The sequence below is a fragment of the Mytilus trossulus genome, chromosome 14 (genome assembly GCF_036588685.1).
Source record: "Mytilus trossulus isolate FHL-02 chromosome 14, PNRI_Mtr1.1.1.hap1, whole genome shotgun sequence".
Classification (NCBI taxonomy): domain Eukaryota; kingdom Metazoa; phylum Mollusca; class Bivalvia; order Mytilida; family Mytilidae; genus Mytilus; species Mytilus trossulus.
In genome coordinates this window covers 29,648,203-29,666,556 of record NC_086386.1, presented here as the reverse complement: position 1 = coordinate 29,666,556, position 18,354 = coordinate 29,648,203, and the positions used below count along the sequence as shown (strand labels likewise).

At 31.3% G+C, this 18,354-nt stretch overlaps 1 protein-coding gene across 1 annotated transcript in view; it reads left to right on the top strand.

The window, feature by feature from the left end:
• The window catches only part of LOC134697651 (glutamate receptor-like), a 36,581-nt gene extending 19,015 nt beyond the window's left edge, over window positions 1-17,566 (top strand). The window contains exons 3-17 of the mRNA XM_063559933.1: window positions 257-502; window positions 1,474-1,670; window positions 2,299-2,352; window positions 2,753-2,860; window positions 3,497-3,664; window positions 5,087-5,194; window positions 7,559-7,675; window positions 8,944-9,156; window positions 10,036-10,382; window positions 11,108-11,306; window positions 11,728-11,972; window positions 13,192-13,303; window positions 14,101-14,238; window positions 15,468-15,581; window positions 16,494-17,566. Coding sequence (XP_063416003.1) covers window positions 257-502; window positions 1,474-1,670; window positions 2,299-2,352; window positions 2,753-2,860; window positions 3,497-3,664; window positions 5,087-5,194; window positions 7,559-7,675; window positions 8,944-9,156; window positions 10,036-10,382; window positions 11,108-11,306; window positions 11,728-11,972; window positions 13,192-13,303; window positions 14,101-14,238; window positions 15,468-15,581; window positions 16,494-16,568 — 2,441 coding nt within the window. The 3' untranslated portion in view covers window positions 16,569-17,566. The remainder of the gene's footprint in view (window positions 1-256; window positions 503-1,473; window positions 1,671-2,298; window positions 2,353-2,752; window positions 2,861-3,496; window positions 3,665-5,086; window positions 5,195-7,558; window positions 7,676-8,943; window positions 9,157-10,035; window positions 10,383-11,107; window positions 11,307-11,727; window positions 11,973-13,191; window positions 13,304-14,100; window positions 14,239-15,467; window positions 15,582-16,493) is intronic.
• The last annotated feature ends 788 nt before the right edge of the window (window positions 17,567-18,354 follow it).

The window sequence follows — 18,354 nt, the reverse complement described above, 5'->3', positions numbered from 1 at the left end:
CAAACTATTTAATATCATTAATCTATTATACCTATTGTTTTGTTCATAATTTTCCTATCATGTGTGAAAAGGAAATTTCACTACTATTATAAGAAAAAACTACTGCAAATAGATAGAAGATGTGGTATGAGTGTTAATGAGACATCTCCCCACCCAAGTCGCATGTCATAAAAGTAAACCGTTATAGGTAAACTTACAGTCTTCAACACGGAGCCTTGGCTCACACCGAACAGTAATGTCTATCTTTCTTTTTCAGTTTGTGATTTGTTAGAACAGAATGTATACGGGATCCTTGGAGCATTTCATTCCTGTGCTTTATCAACCATACAGTCTTATACTGACACTTTCAAAGTTCCCTTTATATCGTTGAGTATGCCACAACAGTCGCTGTCTTCAGATCCATACCAGCTTTACATTAGACCATCATATATTACGGGGCTTCTTGATATTGTTCAGCTTAAAGAATGGAATAAAATATTCTATATATATGAAACAGATGACGGTAGGTAAAAGTTATTGATTTTTGTCGTCAGTGACATTGTAATTTCCCAGTGAAGGTAAATGCAGAAGGAAAAACAATGATGAGGATGATAAGAGTTTTTTACAACTTTGACTAGCTCTGTATTGAAAAAATTAAGATCATACACAAAAATTATATACACGTGTTATGTATACGTTTGTAAGTTTTGTTGGGGGCCTTTTCCGTATTTTTTGAAATTGTGATCTGCAACGACTCAATCATAAAATGAGTCTTGATCATGGTTTTTTTCTGCAAAACTTTAAATATTTCTGTAAAGTCTGAGCCCTCGCAAGGTCGGAAAAGCGAGTCGGACGCATTGAATTTATGAAGAGTAGTTTGCATGGCTATTTAAAAAAAAAGAGATTTGTTTAAATGATGTGTTTTTAAGGATTGAAACATTTAGAACATGTCTGGTTTTATAAATAACAAAGGCTATAAAGGAAATACCTTGTTGACTTTTGTTCTCATATATTTTCAAATCTGCATTGTAATTTGAAAGATTATGATATCGACTTTAAGTTCTTTTCGTTTGGTTCTTGAATATAGAGCTGTTCATTTTATAATGATCAACCGTTTTGCTAAGTACTCAATACTTTACGTAAAACAATATGAATACAAGAAAAGTATAAACTTCTACCTAATCAATTTTCGTATTTTTGTTCCTTCAAATCACTCTCAAGAAAACAACAGTGGAATTATTCCTTTGTAGCTTAATAACATACATTTGTAGATCAATTATAAGCAAAATAATGTATTCCGAATATCAAGTTATGCTTAAGTTTAACTACTTCGTTTGGATTTTGTTTTCAATCCAATGCCTACAATTGTTATACTCACTATGATGTTTTCTCGTTTTTTGCGTTTGTTCGTCCATCCATCCGTCCGTCCATTCGTCTGAACATGTAGTTATGCAATCATACTAATATCATTTACATATTTTTGTATGTTTGTAGGATTGGTACGGTTACAACAACTATTTCAAGACATCAATAAAAGAGAAATGAGTATTGACATTGTTGTTAAAAAAGTTGTATCTGTTTTTCATTGTCACCAACAGCTGAGGAGTATATACAATACAGACATTAAAGATGATTTACGAGTATTCTTAGATCTGACCACCGAAAAATCAGAGGAACTGATTTCATTAGTAGTGAGTATCTTACACATTTGTACTTTATGTTTACAGGGTGACCAGTGGCCGAGTGGTCTAAGTAGTTAGTATTTACTACTGTAATCACTTGCCAGTCAACACTGAGGTTGTGAGTTCGAACTCTGCTCGTGTGGGTTCACTCGATTCCAATCTTAATTGTTTGGGAAAGTCAGTTTTCGAAGGTTGATGGTTTTCTCCGGGCACTCCGGTTTCCTTAACCAATAAAAAGTGGCTGCCACAAAAGAGCATAAATGCGGTGCTTAAAAGTGGCGTTAAATCACCAAAAATCAATCATCTTCATGTTTTGTTGTTTGCCCTTTTTAGACAACGTTCACATCCGTACTGAATAGTTAGTAAAGACCGATTCAGGAACATTTCTTGTTATACCAATACAGTTTTGCAGAGAGGAAATTGAATTTGAAATAAATAAATATAAAAAATTTAATAGAAAATAATAATAGAAAACCATGACATATAAATAGACACCAACCCTCACGCACACCTTTTATTTTAATAAAACGATTAGATGTCATGCAGTTACATACCTTATGTTGATATTTATGTATTTAAATATTTAACAAATATACGCCTATATTATGTTAAAACAAAATTTTCTTTTTATTTACAGAAAAAAGATCCGGATGTTGTCAATACCAGATTTCATTTTTTAATTATAGACTTGGTAAGCTTTATAATTAGAGTAAACGTTGTATCAAAAGAGTATAATAAATTCATAAAACTAAGACGTGACATAACTGCTAATGAGACAACTTTCCACAAGAGACGAAAAGACACTGAAATCATCAACTGTGATTCACCGTACGGCCTTCGACAATGAATAAAACACATACCTCATATTCAGCTATAAACGACTCTGAAATGACCAATGAAGCATTAAAGCAAATAACAGTCAACATGTAAAAATAATCATAGATCAAGATATCGAAATCAGTTTTATGTGAACATTTAAAATATAAAAAGAAAATAACAGACGTAGTGGGTCTGTCAAAATTATTTGATAATGTCATGCCAAACTGTGACATTTTCTTATACATTTCATATTTTTTCGCGACTCTTTCTAGGGGATGACTGATATGAATGAAACAGTACTTTCTGCAGGACTGAACGTGTCAGGTTTCAGCTTACCAGAAACCAAAGGATGGGAATCACAGCCAACCAGAACGAAAACAGTGAGTGTTTAATCATTTTTATATACTAGTAGTTTGAAGAAGATAATTCCACTGTATTCATTATAATTAAATATTGCTGGCAAAATCTTTATATTCCACTCTGAACTTAGGAACTACCTCATGCGACATGACTTGAGGTTACTGTTTCAGAACAACGCGTTTTGAATAGCGAACATATAATTCATTATGGGGTTCAAAATAATTTCGTTTTAAAAACAATATAGAATAAAAATTCCATAAAATAAATAATTTGTTTTTGATCAGTCATGATTACGTCATATCAAGTTAAAAAGCAAGCGGCTATGGAATGTTGTAATCGGTATGATTGTCGAGTGGCAAGTCCCGTCAATATAGTAATTATGTCCTAGCCTTAACATGGAAAAGTATGTATATTTTATATTCAGCTACAATTTGATTCTGTAAAATCGGCTATGGCAGTTACGTCACAAATTTGTCAAAAAAAAATAAGGCGCGCACAATAAAATAGAATGAAAAGAATACGGTAAAAAAACCCACATCGAATCATTGGTTATTTGCAATCTGCAACCACTGGGTCTACGCTTACTATTATCTATTTGATCTTTTTTATAACATCATTTACTAGACTTTGTGTAAAATATAAATGCATTCTTATAGTTTGGTGATGATCTTGTTAAAGATGCAGTAATGGTCTTCCATAGAGCTTTGAAGAAAATAGAACAAGTAACTCCTATCCATAGAGTTGACGAAATGATGAAATGTAGAGATAATGAACGTAGAATAACATTCAGTCCAGGAAAAAAAGTTCTTAATCAGATAAGAAAGGTAACTACAATAAATCTTTGAGATCCTTAATTTTATATGTTGTGTTTTGTATACTGTAGTTTGTCTTTTGGTCTTACTTCATGTTTTTCCATTGCTTCGATAGTTTGTTTTTCTTATTTTTAGTTTGCATGTCCCTTTGTTTTTTTTCACCTTTCTTTCTTTCCTTCGCAGTGGCCGTCCTAAGCTTTCAGTGAGTTTTTTCTTTTCTTTTTTTTTAAATTTACTTTTGTTTTATCAGTATTAAAGGCCACATTCGGACTTTGAAATTAAGAACAGCACTGTTCTCTTTGATGTTTGTGTTATATTTGTGTATGTGCGCGTACTGATTTTGTGTCATGCAAATGGTTTTCTACTATTCAGAAAATGAAGGCCAACCAGTGACCTATAGTTGGTAGAAAGATTTCTTATTAACCATAAGATAATAGATAACTGGAATCTTTTTATTTGAGATGCTCAGTTTATGACCTTTAAATTGAGTTAAAGGTCATAGATAAATTTGATGTTCTAAAATTTGACCTTTGCTTTTACCTCATATTTATACACGATAAATTCATGGGACTTGCATTAGGTTGCAAGCCATTTGACACTGGAAAAGCCAACCGGAAGTGACCTTCTTTAAACCCGAAGTAGCTAATTTTAGTACTTGAAGTTATGTTTATAAAAGTATATTGAATTATACATTTTTTTAATCAATGTCGAGTAAACATTCAAATAATACCGGATATAACATTTCTCAATTAGGAAGAAACAAATTACCTCCCTCAATTACCTAAAATTGTATACAACACATATACATGTATTGTTGGGAGTAGCGTACTATAAACTAGAATGACCATTTGGCACAGGTAATGACATTAAAACGAATTTTAATATTTTCATATCAAAGTAGATCTTTACAGGTGACAAGACCTTCAATTGTTCTATGAACTATTATAGGATTTGAATTTTTTAAATTAGCTGTTTTGTTATCTTGTAAAAACAATACCACAACTATTTAATTTTATATTTTCTTCATGACGTTTTTTTGGCCAATTCATGTTACTGTTTAATAAACTTATTTTGTATAGCTATTGGCAATTCAAACTAATTGCTTGTGATATAAAACAAGAAAAACATTTCATGCAAACACAATCTTGTTACGATTATTTGTGTTTACTCAATCCTACATGAACCTTATTTTGAAACAGACTGAGATCAGAAAAATGAAACTTAGTTATTTTGTCAGTGGAGAAATGTGTTAATTAGAAAATAAAAATTTACTATCATACTTTTTATAAGTGGTAATCATTCTGTTAAAAACACTTATGGTTTGATTGATGTTAATATTTATCCCAACGAGTTTTCGATTTTTTCAAGTACGTTTAATGAATTGAAGACACTGCCAAGCGTATTGTTTGATGCATTTATGATGTTGTATTTTAGGTAGAATATAATGGAAAAAGTGGTAAAATAAAATTTAAAAATAATGGATGGCGGAAAGATTTTGTATTGCCACTGTATGAAACAAGAATGGATATGGGAATAGCTAAAGTGAGTATACCTACAAGAAAGATAAATATAAAGTCCATGCGTCCGAAGCACTTTTCTGGATTTACTTTCATCAGCAATGCCAAAATATAAACATTTGAAATCCAGGCATGTATAAATACGTAAAATCATTTGGAGTATTATGAATGAAAAGGAAGAAAACAATAGCAAAATACATGTTATGTAAACTTTTACGGAAAGGAGTTTAAACCTTAAAGTTAGATGTTTTATTATCTTAATAACGGTCTTCAGAAAAGTATGTTACATATATCACATCATGTCAGTGCAATACAAGTTTTTTCTCGTATAGTATGGTCCTGTTCTTTAATTTCTAGTTGTATCATCTGAATGGACTGACTTTTTCAACTGATATTGACCTTTGACTATTCGTTACGGTAACGATGAATATAGGAGGTCATAACATACTTATTTATCTCCTTGTCAAAATTTGTGATATTTCCAATAATTTTCAATAAACTCATCATAGATACCACACTCTGTATAATTTCATTTTGGCTAATTTAATTGAGTGCATTCTGCAGAAGATGATAAAATATGAAACATTCAATGTAAACTGCATACTTTGTTCTTATAACTATATTTTAAAAGTATTGTTAGTGGACGAAAATTTTCACCATTTTTTTAATTAGCACACACTTAAGTGTATCGAAATTATCATATTTTTTTGATAAAATAGATAAGCATTCCTTCTTGTATACATAGATACTAGGAAACACCCGCGAAATCGCGGGCATATACAGCTTGTGAACTGTTGTAGGATGATTTTTTGTAAAAGATATTATGTATTGAGAATTACATAAAAGGTACATGTATCTCCCTTTTTCCAAAGTCCGATATTTGTTTCCTTTCTGTTAAAATCAATTATATTCGTGTTTCTGGTTTACGACCACAATTATTCTTCTCCTTTGCTACAATGCTTCTTTTGATAAAAGTCAAATCAAATTAAAATTTGAATCGTTTCAAACATGAAATAAATGAAACTGCCTTTATATAGACAATTATTAGTCTAAGAAATATGCTTCTATGAAAATCCATCAGTGCTTTTTTTAGAGCCTTATTAAAATGCCAATGGTAGGATTTGAATCATGCATAAATGACTAATACCGACTAAGGCTAATTTGGGGGTTGTCGATCGGAGGGGTCCTGATCCCAAAACCTGAAATCCCGAGATGCAGAATTAAAAGGAATTCATATCCCGAAATCGAAAAATATATTCCCAGATCCCGTAAGGATCAATCCCCAAATCCCGACCTTCAAACCTGGATCCCGTAAGGATCAATCCCCAATCCCGACCTTAAAAGCACCTGATCCTGACGCCCCGAAAAAGTCTCTGCCTCCCTCTAATCTCTACCTTACTTTCATTTTTGCCAAATCACTATTTTCCCTTTTACCAATAAATTATATATAGAAATTCCCTGACAGAATACAGAGAGTCTCTATATATTAAAGTAGTTTAATCGTAAACGCAAAAAATATTTGTCCTCTCTAAACATGCTTTAAAAGGATATAATAGTTGTGAAGTTTGCGATATAAACACCGTGATATGGAGAACGCTCTACGATTAGTTGTACTTGTGTCACATGTTTTACTTATTTTAATATAAATGCAACTGGTATGACCCCCTGAATAGTAAACATTTAAAAAAAAACAGTAGACAGAATACAGAGATTCTCTATATATTAAAGAAGTATAATCGTAGTTTTCATGTAGATAAACGCGAACAATAATTGTCCTCTCTATAAGGAGGTATAATAGTTGTGGTTCTTGCAATGTAAACACCATGAAATGGAGAACGCTCTGATTGGCTTATTTATTTTTCTGTTTTGTTATCTATCATACGATTGGTTGTATTTGTGCAAGTTTCAAACAGGAAGTCTTATCTATGACTAAAAGTCAGCCTGATGACGGAATCATTTCCGGACTCCTTTTTTTGTCGTTTTTCTCCCAAAATAACTCAATCTGAATAATCATAAGAATGGATGACAAATGCGACTATGCATGTTACATATAGGACGCAGAGGCATGCTGATTGATTTATTGTGGAAGGAAGAGAAGCGACACCAAAAATGAGGTCTTCTCGTTTAATAGTATAGATAGGAAGATGTGATATGAGTGCCAATGAGACAACTCTCCATCCAGTCACAATATATAAAAGTATAGGTCAAAGTACGGTCCTCAACACGGAACCTTGGCTCACATCGAACAGCAAGCTATAAAGAACTTAAAAAGTACTAGTGTAAAACCATTCAAACGGGAAAACCAACGGTCTAATATATATAAACACGAGACGAGAACATGTATTAGTAATGGTAAATAATCATACAACACGTAATTCTTCTTTTTTAGGTTGGAAGTTATAATCCACCAAACCGGCTTAACTTACATAAACCAGATCTGGTTTCTAAACAACAATACCAGAATTATACAAATGACAACATAATTTGGCGGATAACCACAGTCAAGGTGACAAGTAACGATTATCTAACACTATATATGTATAGATGTCTCATAATATGACTGTCAGTCATTTGAGTTGTCCTTAGTACGATCATGTAGAACAATGTATCCAAGCGTCTGAGACAAATATAAAAAAGAAGATGTGGTATGATTGCCAATGAGACAACTATCCACAAAAGACCAAATTGACACAAACATTAACAACTATAGGTCACCATACGGCCTCCAACAATGAGCAAAGCCCATACCACAGTCAGCTATAAAAAGCCCTGATAAGACAATGTAAAACAATTCAAAGGAGAAATCTAACGGCCTTATTTATGTAAAAAATAAACGAAAAATAAATATTTTTTATGTAACACATAAACAAACGACAATCACTGAATTAAAGGCTCCTGACTTGGGACAGGCACATACACAAATAATGTTGCAGGGTTAAACATGTTAGCGGGATCCCAACCCCCTAACCTGGGACAGTGGTATAACAGTACAGCATAAGAACGGACTATAAAAATCAGTTGAAAAAGGCTTAACTCATCAGATGGACAAAAATACAAGTGGACGTGGCCGGGTACTTATAACATCCCTACATAAAAAGACACAATGAACAGATCTGAGAGTACTCGCAGATATCTGACAGCTATTTCAAAGCAACTAATAACTAATTAAAGCCTTCTCAATGTCTCTGAACCTCATACATTTTCTATAGATGAGTTATAGTTACAACTACCTACTAATAGTTAATTCTAATTATTTTTTATTTCTTTGTTTTTCTTCCCCGTCTTTTATAGTTTAGACAGATTTAGACTTCATGATGTATACATCAAATAGCGTATTGGTGATAGTTGCTTATATAGAAGCTTTTGTTGTAGCTATACATGAGTCAGATTGTCCTATCTTATGATATAAACGAATGCCACGTATCTCCATATATATATAATTTCATGCTTAACATATATAACTTCTGCACTAGTGTAAAAGGTACTCTTATCCCCATTGTTACACCTGTGATTCACCTGTTTATAAAAGAGAATATGTGGTATGATTGCAAAGGATACAACTTTCCACATGACACCAAAATGACACAGAAATTAACAACTTTATGTCACCGTACGGCGTTCAATAACGAGCAAAGCCTTGTTGGCTTTACGATGGTCGTATTTTTAGTTTGAAACTTCTATTTACCTTTTTTTTCATCTTTTCTACACCAATTTCATGGAAATATTAAAGATGTAAACACAATTATCAAAAATGACTGTATTTCATTTTTTCAGGAAGAACCATATGTAATGCATAATGAAATTGGACAACAAACTAACGCCATGTGTGGTAGGGAAAATTTTACAGGATATATAATAGACCTGATAGATGCGGTTGCGGCACATATGCAAATCAAATATAAATTATGCATTGCTAAAGATGAACAATATGGAAAGGAACTTGAAAATGGTACATGGAATGGAGTAATTGGAGAATTAGTGAGAGGGGTGAGTACATTTAACATCAACTCTTAGATCAAAGGGTTCAAAACGGTACAAATGTTACAGGACAAAAACGCAAATTTCGACAATTAATGCCTGTATTCGTGATACTCGAAGATAACATGTTTTGAAATTCACCAAAACCGTACAGAAACATTGACCAGCTTTTGTGAAATTGAGAATGGAAATGGGAAATTTATCAGAGAGACAACAACCCTACCAATGTGCAGAAAACAGCCCGAGGTCATCAATGATTCTTCAACAAAGACGGAATATCCCGCTTTGGGAGGCGGCATTCAGCTGACCCCTCAACACGAATATGTACAAGTTCTTTGAAAATCGACTTCACACTAAACACGGAAAACAACAAGATGGTATAATTGAAAAATGGTTATAATATTGATTTTAAACGGTTTACGAAAAAACATCTTTGAAAACAAATCTGAGATAAGGATTTCTAATAATAAAATTCAACCTTAGTTACTTTTGGAATAATTAATGAAACACATATGATGAAAACAAAATCATAATCCGTTATATGTCTTGTCATAACATGAATTACAGGCTGCTTATGATATTTTTGTTATGTAAGACTTGTACTGATAATATCCTGAAACAAAACAACTAGATATTAGTACAATGTAGTAGCAGTATGAATAGTATTGTTTTAGTACCATCTTTATAAACTTGAAGATGTTGCAGTAATTAAAATACATACAATTGACGACTTGCCGTTCTTCACAAAAATTGCAGATATGCGAATGTTCACTTAACGTGCATCGCAAAATCTTGTTAAATAATAATGTAAACCAAGCAGTCTGAGCTATAAGAAGTACACTATCAGTATACAATATAAAGTTGATTATGTTCTTTTTTCATATTTAGGAAGCTGATATAGCATTTGGGGCGATGACAATATCATCAGAGCGGGAACGAGTCGTCGATTTTACGAAACCTTTTATGAGTTTAGGCATCAGTATAATGATAAAGAAACCAGCGAACAAGAAAGCACACACCTTCTCATTCATGGACCCTTTGTCCTATGAAATTTGGATGTGTATTTTGTTTGCCTACGTTGGAGTTAGTGTAGTGCTATTCCTTGTCAGTAGATTTAGTCCAACAGAGTGGCATATAGAAGACAACAGCACAATAAAAAATGCCTTCACAATATCTAATAGTTTATGGTATTCCCTAGGTGCTTTCATGCAACAGGGGTGTGATATAAGTCCTAAGTAAGTTTGATAATGTTAAATGTTGATAAATTGTAAAATAAGTCATCTGAAACATAAATAGATAAAAAAAACGTATTGTTTACATCAACATTTGTTGTATATGTAAACTCAAAATAAGATTATCAAGTAACTGCTTTATCAGTATATGGCCGTAATGTTGTCTTTGCTACATCTAATTTTAAGTAGTACCTGTTTAAAAGTAGCCACAATTTGTAAACGAACTTGTTTTCGATTTTTTTTATGTTTACTTAAGGTAAATTAAATTTGAAGGAAAACACATATTTAGCGAATACATATTACTGATGGAAAGACGCTAACTATGGAATATCTATTAGACGAATGTCGAAAACATTTCTCCCATTAAAGCATTTCTGGATTGCTCTACTACAATTCAATATTTACAAAATGAACAAATAAACTGATATTTTAAGAAAAAATATAAGATGATAAATCAACAAATAAATTAAAAAAGCCATAATTTTTTTTTAATAAATTTCGAATTTTATTAATTGATTGTTCGTTTGCTAACGTCCAGTTGCTAACCTTTTATGCATGTTCAGGACGATTTGAGTATGAGGGTACGAGTATAAGGATTTGACATAAGATATATCAATAACAACAACATAAGATAAACAAAACAGAATATATATTGTACATTTGAATTTAGATTTTAATAGATTTATAAGAAACTCAAAGATTTATTTTAATTGAGATCATTTTTGTAGATCGGTTTCTGGTCGAATTGTTGGTAGTGTATGGTGGTTTTTCACTTTGATCATTATATCATCTTATACTGCAAATTTAGCGGCTTTTCTCACAGTTGAGCGAATGAATACACCTATTGATTCTGCAGAGGATTTAGCAAAACAAACACGAATTCAGTATGGAGTGTATGAAGGCGGAACCACCTATAATTTCTTTAAGGTAAACATTTATGCATCTAAATTTAAAAATTTAATGTCTTCTGTTAAATTTGTTGAATATGTATTAAGAATAAATGTATGATCAAAGCATTTACCAGCAGCTACTATAAAGGCACTGTGTAATCCTGTAATTAAACTATGCATATTGTTGACTATCAATATGTAGCAATCCATTTTATAAATAATCTTACAATGATATTCACTGTTTAAATTAAAGTATGAAATCTAAGCACCAAATTCTTCAAAAGTGCCATAGGCAATTTGGTTCAATATATAAAGGAGATGTGAGATGATTGCCATACTCGTCTATTGTTAGTTTTCCTTATTCATTAAGAAACAGTTGTCCCAGAGTCACCTACTAAAATGAGAATAAAATTATGATGAGTCAAACAAATACTTTAAACAAGAGATTTGTCTTTCAGAAATCAAAGGTAGCAATTTATGAACGAATGTGGGCTTACATGTCCTCTGCCCAAGATGTGTTTGCAAAGACAACACGAGAAGGAGTGAAGAGGGTTCGCGATGAAAATGGGAAATATGCATATTTAATAGAATCATCAACAAATGAATATATTAATACCAGAAAACCATGTGATACAATGAAGGTCGGAAGCAATCTAGATTCAAAGGGATACGGCATTGCAACCCCAATTGGATCCAATTTAAGGTATAACTATTATGTTGATAAAATATTCTTCTCCGTCCGTCTCAATTTGTAACATTTTTATGCCAAATAACTTTGTCAACCGCGATTCCTGATTCAATGTAGCATATTTATAGATCAGCAAGGTTTTATTATGTTAAAACAATCTGTTTTTGTTTTATTTTGGTTTGTGTTTTGTCATTGTTATTTTTCTGTTTTATTCTGGTTTGTGTTTTGTAATTGTTATTTTTTGTACATTTATATTTTTAATTTGTTTATTTTTTCGTTTGTTTTTAGTGTTTAATTATTTGATGGTTTTGTTATTATATACAATAGCTGCATTAGCTGATCATAAAACAACTATCGTGTTGCTTTTGAAGGTAGCAAATTTATACAAGATTTGCATGCATTCTTTCGCAAATAGAAATACAGATGTGAATAGTTTATTAACAAAACTAGTTAGCAAACTTATATACAGACTCAATCTATGATACATGTATATGATATAACGAATTTATCATATGAACTATTTTGATGCTTTTGTTTAAGCTTTTCTCTCCAATATTTCAAGTTGAAATATGTACAAATTGTTGGTACTTGTTTATGATGTTTGTTTTTGTTATGGTTCTGACAATGGGATCATACTAACTGCTAACTCGATGTGTGACCATCATATCATATTTTATGCCCACATATCTTCAAACACAATCCTTTTTGTTTTACTTCGCATCACGATGCCAAGCTATTATTTCCATTTTGATGTCGATTTACACGCAATCTTGAAATAATCACATAAACATTCTGAATGTGTGCTTTATGGTGGGGGCTGGGGTACAGGAACATCTATTGGTTCAAATTAAAAAAAAGCATTTCAGACCTTTCATTTATTCGGATAACAAATTAAATGAAAAAAATAACTATGTATTTAAGTTCCCGAACACTGTTTTCAAAAAATGAATTATCTGTATTCTATAACCTCTGCTTATCTAGGCACACTTTTAGAGAGGCACAGTCTGCGACATCCATTTTATATCAATCAATATCACATTTTAGATACAAAATCAACAAATACATGCACATACATAACCTTACATTAAGTACAGAGCGAAGCAGTACACAGCTTTGAAGAATGCTCTAACTGTTACCCCTATATACACAATCATTTTGGTTGCATTTTGTGTCTCATTGGCAATCATACCACATTTTTTTATAATGTTAGTATGATAGCCATGTCACCTTGTAGAGACAGACTTACCCTTGCCGTTCTGAACTTGAGGGAAAGAGGACGTTTACAGTCATTGAAGAAAAAGTGGTGGGACGAGCGATCAGAATGCGGAGATGATGCCACTGTCTTGGTAAGCCACAAAATATTTACTAAGACATTATTCAACGTAAACAAATATAGTCATGCTAATTTACCAGAGAGTAATGCATGAAGTTACGGTTTATTATTATATATTACGACTTAAAAGACAATTCATTAAGCACTTAGCATCGACAATGTGTGTTATGTTGACGTTACATGTGAACTATGTGGTAAATGTGGTAAATATTGTTCAATAAATAACGTAATTTGCTGTACAGTCCTGAATTCGATGTACATACATATGTCTTTATTGATCATACATCGACAGATAACATGATCACTGCCATACGCCAGTGAGGCTAAAGAAACATACCGTTTTTTTGTAATCATATTTTCCATTTAGCATATAGTCCTTGCCGACCATATTGCCTAGTTCTATATTTTTAATGCACCCTCCAAATGTTTCCATTTATGTTTGTAGTTTCAAACGTCAAATGATTTCGCTATAGATAAGATTTGTTTACCTACAAAATATATTTCAGGTATACAAAAATGTATTGATCTTTGAGATACCATTTGGAGCTACGGTATATAATATACGACTTCGATGAAAATCACTCATTTAAATATTTCAGGTTCTTTGTTTTCAGTGTTCACTTTCTGCTCCAATTTCACTACCAAAAGCATTCACATTAAGTTCGCTCCATACACCTTGCAGCTTTATGTCAACAAAAAAAGTATCGGCAAATTTCGATGAGGAATATTCTTAAAAAAATCATGTACAGATAACTGATACATTTTAAATATAATAATAATGATTATTATGTTTACTTTTGTTTTTATTAGGATGGTAGCAATGCTGAGTTAAAATTGAATAATGTTGCTGGAATTTTCTACATTTTAATTGGTGGATTATGTTTGTCAGTAATCATTGCTGGATTCGAATTCCTTTACAGGTCAATAGCTGAATCAAGAAAATCTCAGGTACGTTACAGTTATAGAGCTTTTGTCAGTTATAAAAGGAAAGTGTATATAAACAACAACAAACACAAACTTGTATTTATCAGCATCAAACTCTAATGTTTTTTAAGTTGCTGTCTTATTTTAGATGGTATCAGCTGTGATTATCGTGCAAATACACATGTATTTTTTTATACCAGATTAATGTTCTTTTCATCTAATAAAAATGTTGTTCTATACAAAATTTAATTATGGTGCCATCTTGTCAGTGAACGATGTTTTTTTCTTATTCATGCTTGTTCTTGTGAAATTATTTGTTGTTAACATTAGAGATGATACTTAATTACTTTCAACATATCGACAATGAATTTCCATTTCAAGTTTATTAGTAAAGTAATGAATGATAATGGAGAGATGAATTATAGTTAAATCGTAAATTTTAAAGATTTTAAGAATAAAGCAATTGTTAAATCAACACCAAGAAAACATAAAAAAGAAACATAAGCTACCATAAGTTTCGATTTAACTAGCAAATCGAAGCAAAATTTTACAACGGTCCTCAACTATAAAATCCTATCTATGCCACATGTAAAGCACGTAACCGAGCTTTGAATAAATTGATTATTGACTTACAAAGTTCCGTCATCAACACAATATCATTTTATTTGATCGACAAATGAAAATGAAAATAATGCGGTTGTTGACAAACAGAAACTTTAGAAGTGCAACAACAACAAACGCTAACTAACAGAAACTGTCTTTTTGGCAACACTCGCCTTAAGCTTGTTCCTGACTGAGTTTTAGGACGAAAATGTTGTATTGAACCTTTGTGTATTGCTAGCCAAACTTCCCGAATATATGACAATGTAAATAAATATCGCTAAAATGAAAACAGTACGCAAGACTAGTGTATGACCGAATTCAAATAAAGCTAAGGAAGTATCGATCTTTTATAATGACAAGCACGAACCATACTGAAATGAAGTACTGAACAAAAAATGAGTTACTTTGAGATGGACACATCATTTATAAGAACTATTAGTCAGTGAGTTGTTTAGACATGGTATAGATATCCTTACCCATAGTTCAAAAAAAATTAATCATACGGTATTTTGTTGGGCCTTTATATTTATTTTAACAGTGACATTGTTTTCATCATGATAACAGAATATTTTTGCACTATCATGAACAATGTACGTATGTTGCTCAGCATGCTTGAGGTTATTAAATTATTTTTATTTGTTTATTTTCAGAAAACTTTTGGTACAATCGTTAGACAAAAAGCTCGCCTTTCTTTCAGAGGCTCTATAGATTCAACCAACCCTGAAGCTTCGACTCCTTTAAAAAGTTCAGGATCATTCGGAACTGTAAGTCTACCTTTCTGTTCGGGTATTTTTATCCAAATCATATATATGTTTTTTCGCTGTTAACTTTTTTTTAACAAAATAAATATCAATCATTGATTAGATGAGATAAAATGTGTGCTTATAGAATTTGATCTTTTACCCGAATATGAAAAACCTTGTCTGTAAAAGTATAACACAGCATTATTGTTCAAATCACCTTTAAGTTATTAATTTGATCGTCCTGATATTAATGTGATATTTATAATAAACTACTAATATATTGTCATCATCAGCAATATCGCTTCAATTCTATATCACTGTTGCATAACATTGAAACACAAAGCAGAAATGTATTTACAACATGGTACAGAAGGAATATATTAACGGCAACATTACTAAGCACAAGAAGAAAGTTGATTAAAATTATCTGTATTGTATTATTTTACTTCAAGCAAAAAGCAAAAAGACTCTCCGAATTCTTTGCAAATAACTGATGCAATGTAATTGAACGATTTAATTTCTTTTTTATGTATACAAAACCATGTTATATTATTTTCTGTATGGAAGGTAATATAAAAGTATATAAAGTTGAATGAAATAGACATATATGATGGTTTTCTCTCCTTTTTACTCACTCTTGCAAATCACTTATTACCCCATGACACGCATTACGAATATTTCTTTGGTATTGATTGTTCCTTATTTTAAAACAAAACCATAACTATTTTGTGGTTGTACCTCAAGCATCTCAAAATCAAAATGCAGGAAAATTCTTTGCGTAATTTGAATCGGAATTTCATGATTGAACTTATACATAATGTTTCGAAAAAAACCAGTTACGTTTACTGGAGTGACGTTCCTAACCATGTATCCCTTGTGTATTTAAGGCAAACGTACATTTTCAATTAATACCAATTCTTACTTTTTTTGTAGTATAAATATAATGGACCAACTCAATTACCTGGTTTTGACCCTTATGTCGACACCAATACCCATACAGAAGTATAACGTCAAATAAACGACAATTGTGGAGTTAGAGGCACTGGTGTTACTTTTGATACTTTTTTCATACGTGCAGTTTAAAGACATTCTTTACATATGTGCAGTTTAAAGACATTCTTTACATATGTACAGTTTAAAGACATTCTAAACATCGACGTTTTCACATGGTTTTGTATTTTGCTAATTGTTTCTAATGTATAAATGGATCAAATATGTATATTCGACGTATCATATAAAGTGGTGATTTTTCTAGTCATTTGTATATACTCCCAATGTGTGTGTGTTTAAGTGCAAAGCAATTATGTATTGTTCAAATTTCAAAACCTATTAACAATCTAACTACACATGAAATGAATTTTGTTTTCATACTAGAAAGACAGTTCTGTTGATGAACTTTTCGTTACTTTTATAACAATTATGATTTAGTTTAATATAAGTATATATGTGAGTGCGAATGTATACTAAAAGCACGGGCATTTTAAGCAGGAAAAATGCAACATTTAAGATCCTTAAGTTTTATATCTTGGTTTTTTTCATTAATCAGACTAATTATTTAATACTTATAACTTCATTTTTTCCAAGGACTTTGCGAACACGATGTATATCAATATTTGTCTTTTATGTACCTGTGCTCTTTTTTGTAGAAGCTCGTGTCAGCATGAATGTTACATTTCATTTTGAAATGAAGGTTTCTTTAAGAATAACGGTAGATTGATGTTAGCCAATCAAAAATACATATATGTTATTATATTGTGTTGTGCTTGGTTTTGTTCCAAAGCATACTTGAATGAATCAAATATTCTTCTTATTACAAAACAAAACAAAAATATTCCGTCGTATACGATTTCAAAAACTTTTTTTTTTATTTTACATTGAGTGTTTTTTTTATCTAGAGTTGTATTGTAGTTATGTGTATATTGTTGTCATTATCATTGTCATATTTTATAATTCTCATGTATTTCTCGTATAAATTCTTACAACTCAGGACTGGTACAGTATGAATAAAAATGATACACAAAATAAATTACATACTTTATCACATTCAAAACTAAGCAATGTAATCGTTTTCTAGTCTTTATATTTTATAGAAGAATTGAAAGATATGCATAATATGTTGTATAGGAAAAAACAAAAGGTATTTTAAAAAAGTTTGCTATTTTAGTATTACCGTGATATGCTTTCACATTGAATTAATTGATTTCATACACACTGTGCTCATAGTTATTCTGCATCAAATACATTTCGAGTTATGAAAATCGTGAAAATGTTTTTTTTAGTTTTTTTAATTTCAAAAGTACTCATGCACAATGAATAAATGATTAAGTGCCGTTATTGGTAAGAATATGCATGGCTATTTAAAAATTTCAAAAACGAAAACAAAATCGATCCTATTTTGAAGATACCCTCATCCTTAGTAAGAACTTGTAGATCTTTTGCTTGTGTCTGTCTGGTAATTCGAGAAATCTCTAGCTAACGTTTGTTGTTTGATTTTGCAGTTTGATTAGGGACTTCCTGTTTAGAATGTTCCTCGGAGTTAGGTAATCTTGTGATTTTACTTTTTGATAATGATGATAGCAAATTACGGAGTAATCTCCCTTTAATTGTTAATTTCTATTGCATTCCAACCGAATTATATCTTGAATTACCAGACCAGGAAAAGGGAAAGAATGTTATATTCCTGCCCCATTATAGAATTTTAACATAAATTGATGTTAAGTTGAGTGGATTTTTGTTTATTGTGCTTTCACTGCTGCATAATTCTTGACACTTAAATTGATTCTGAATAACATCA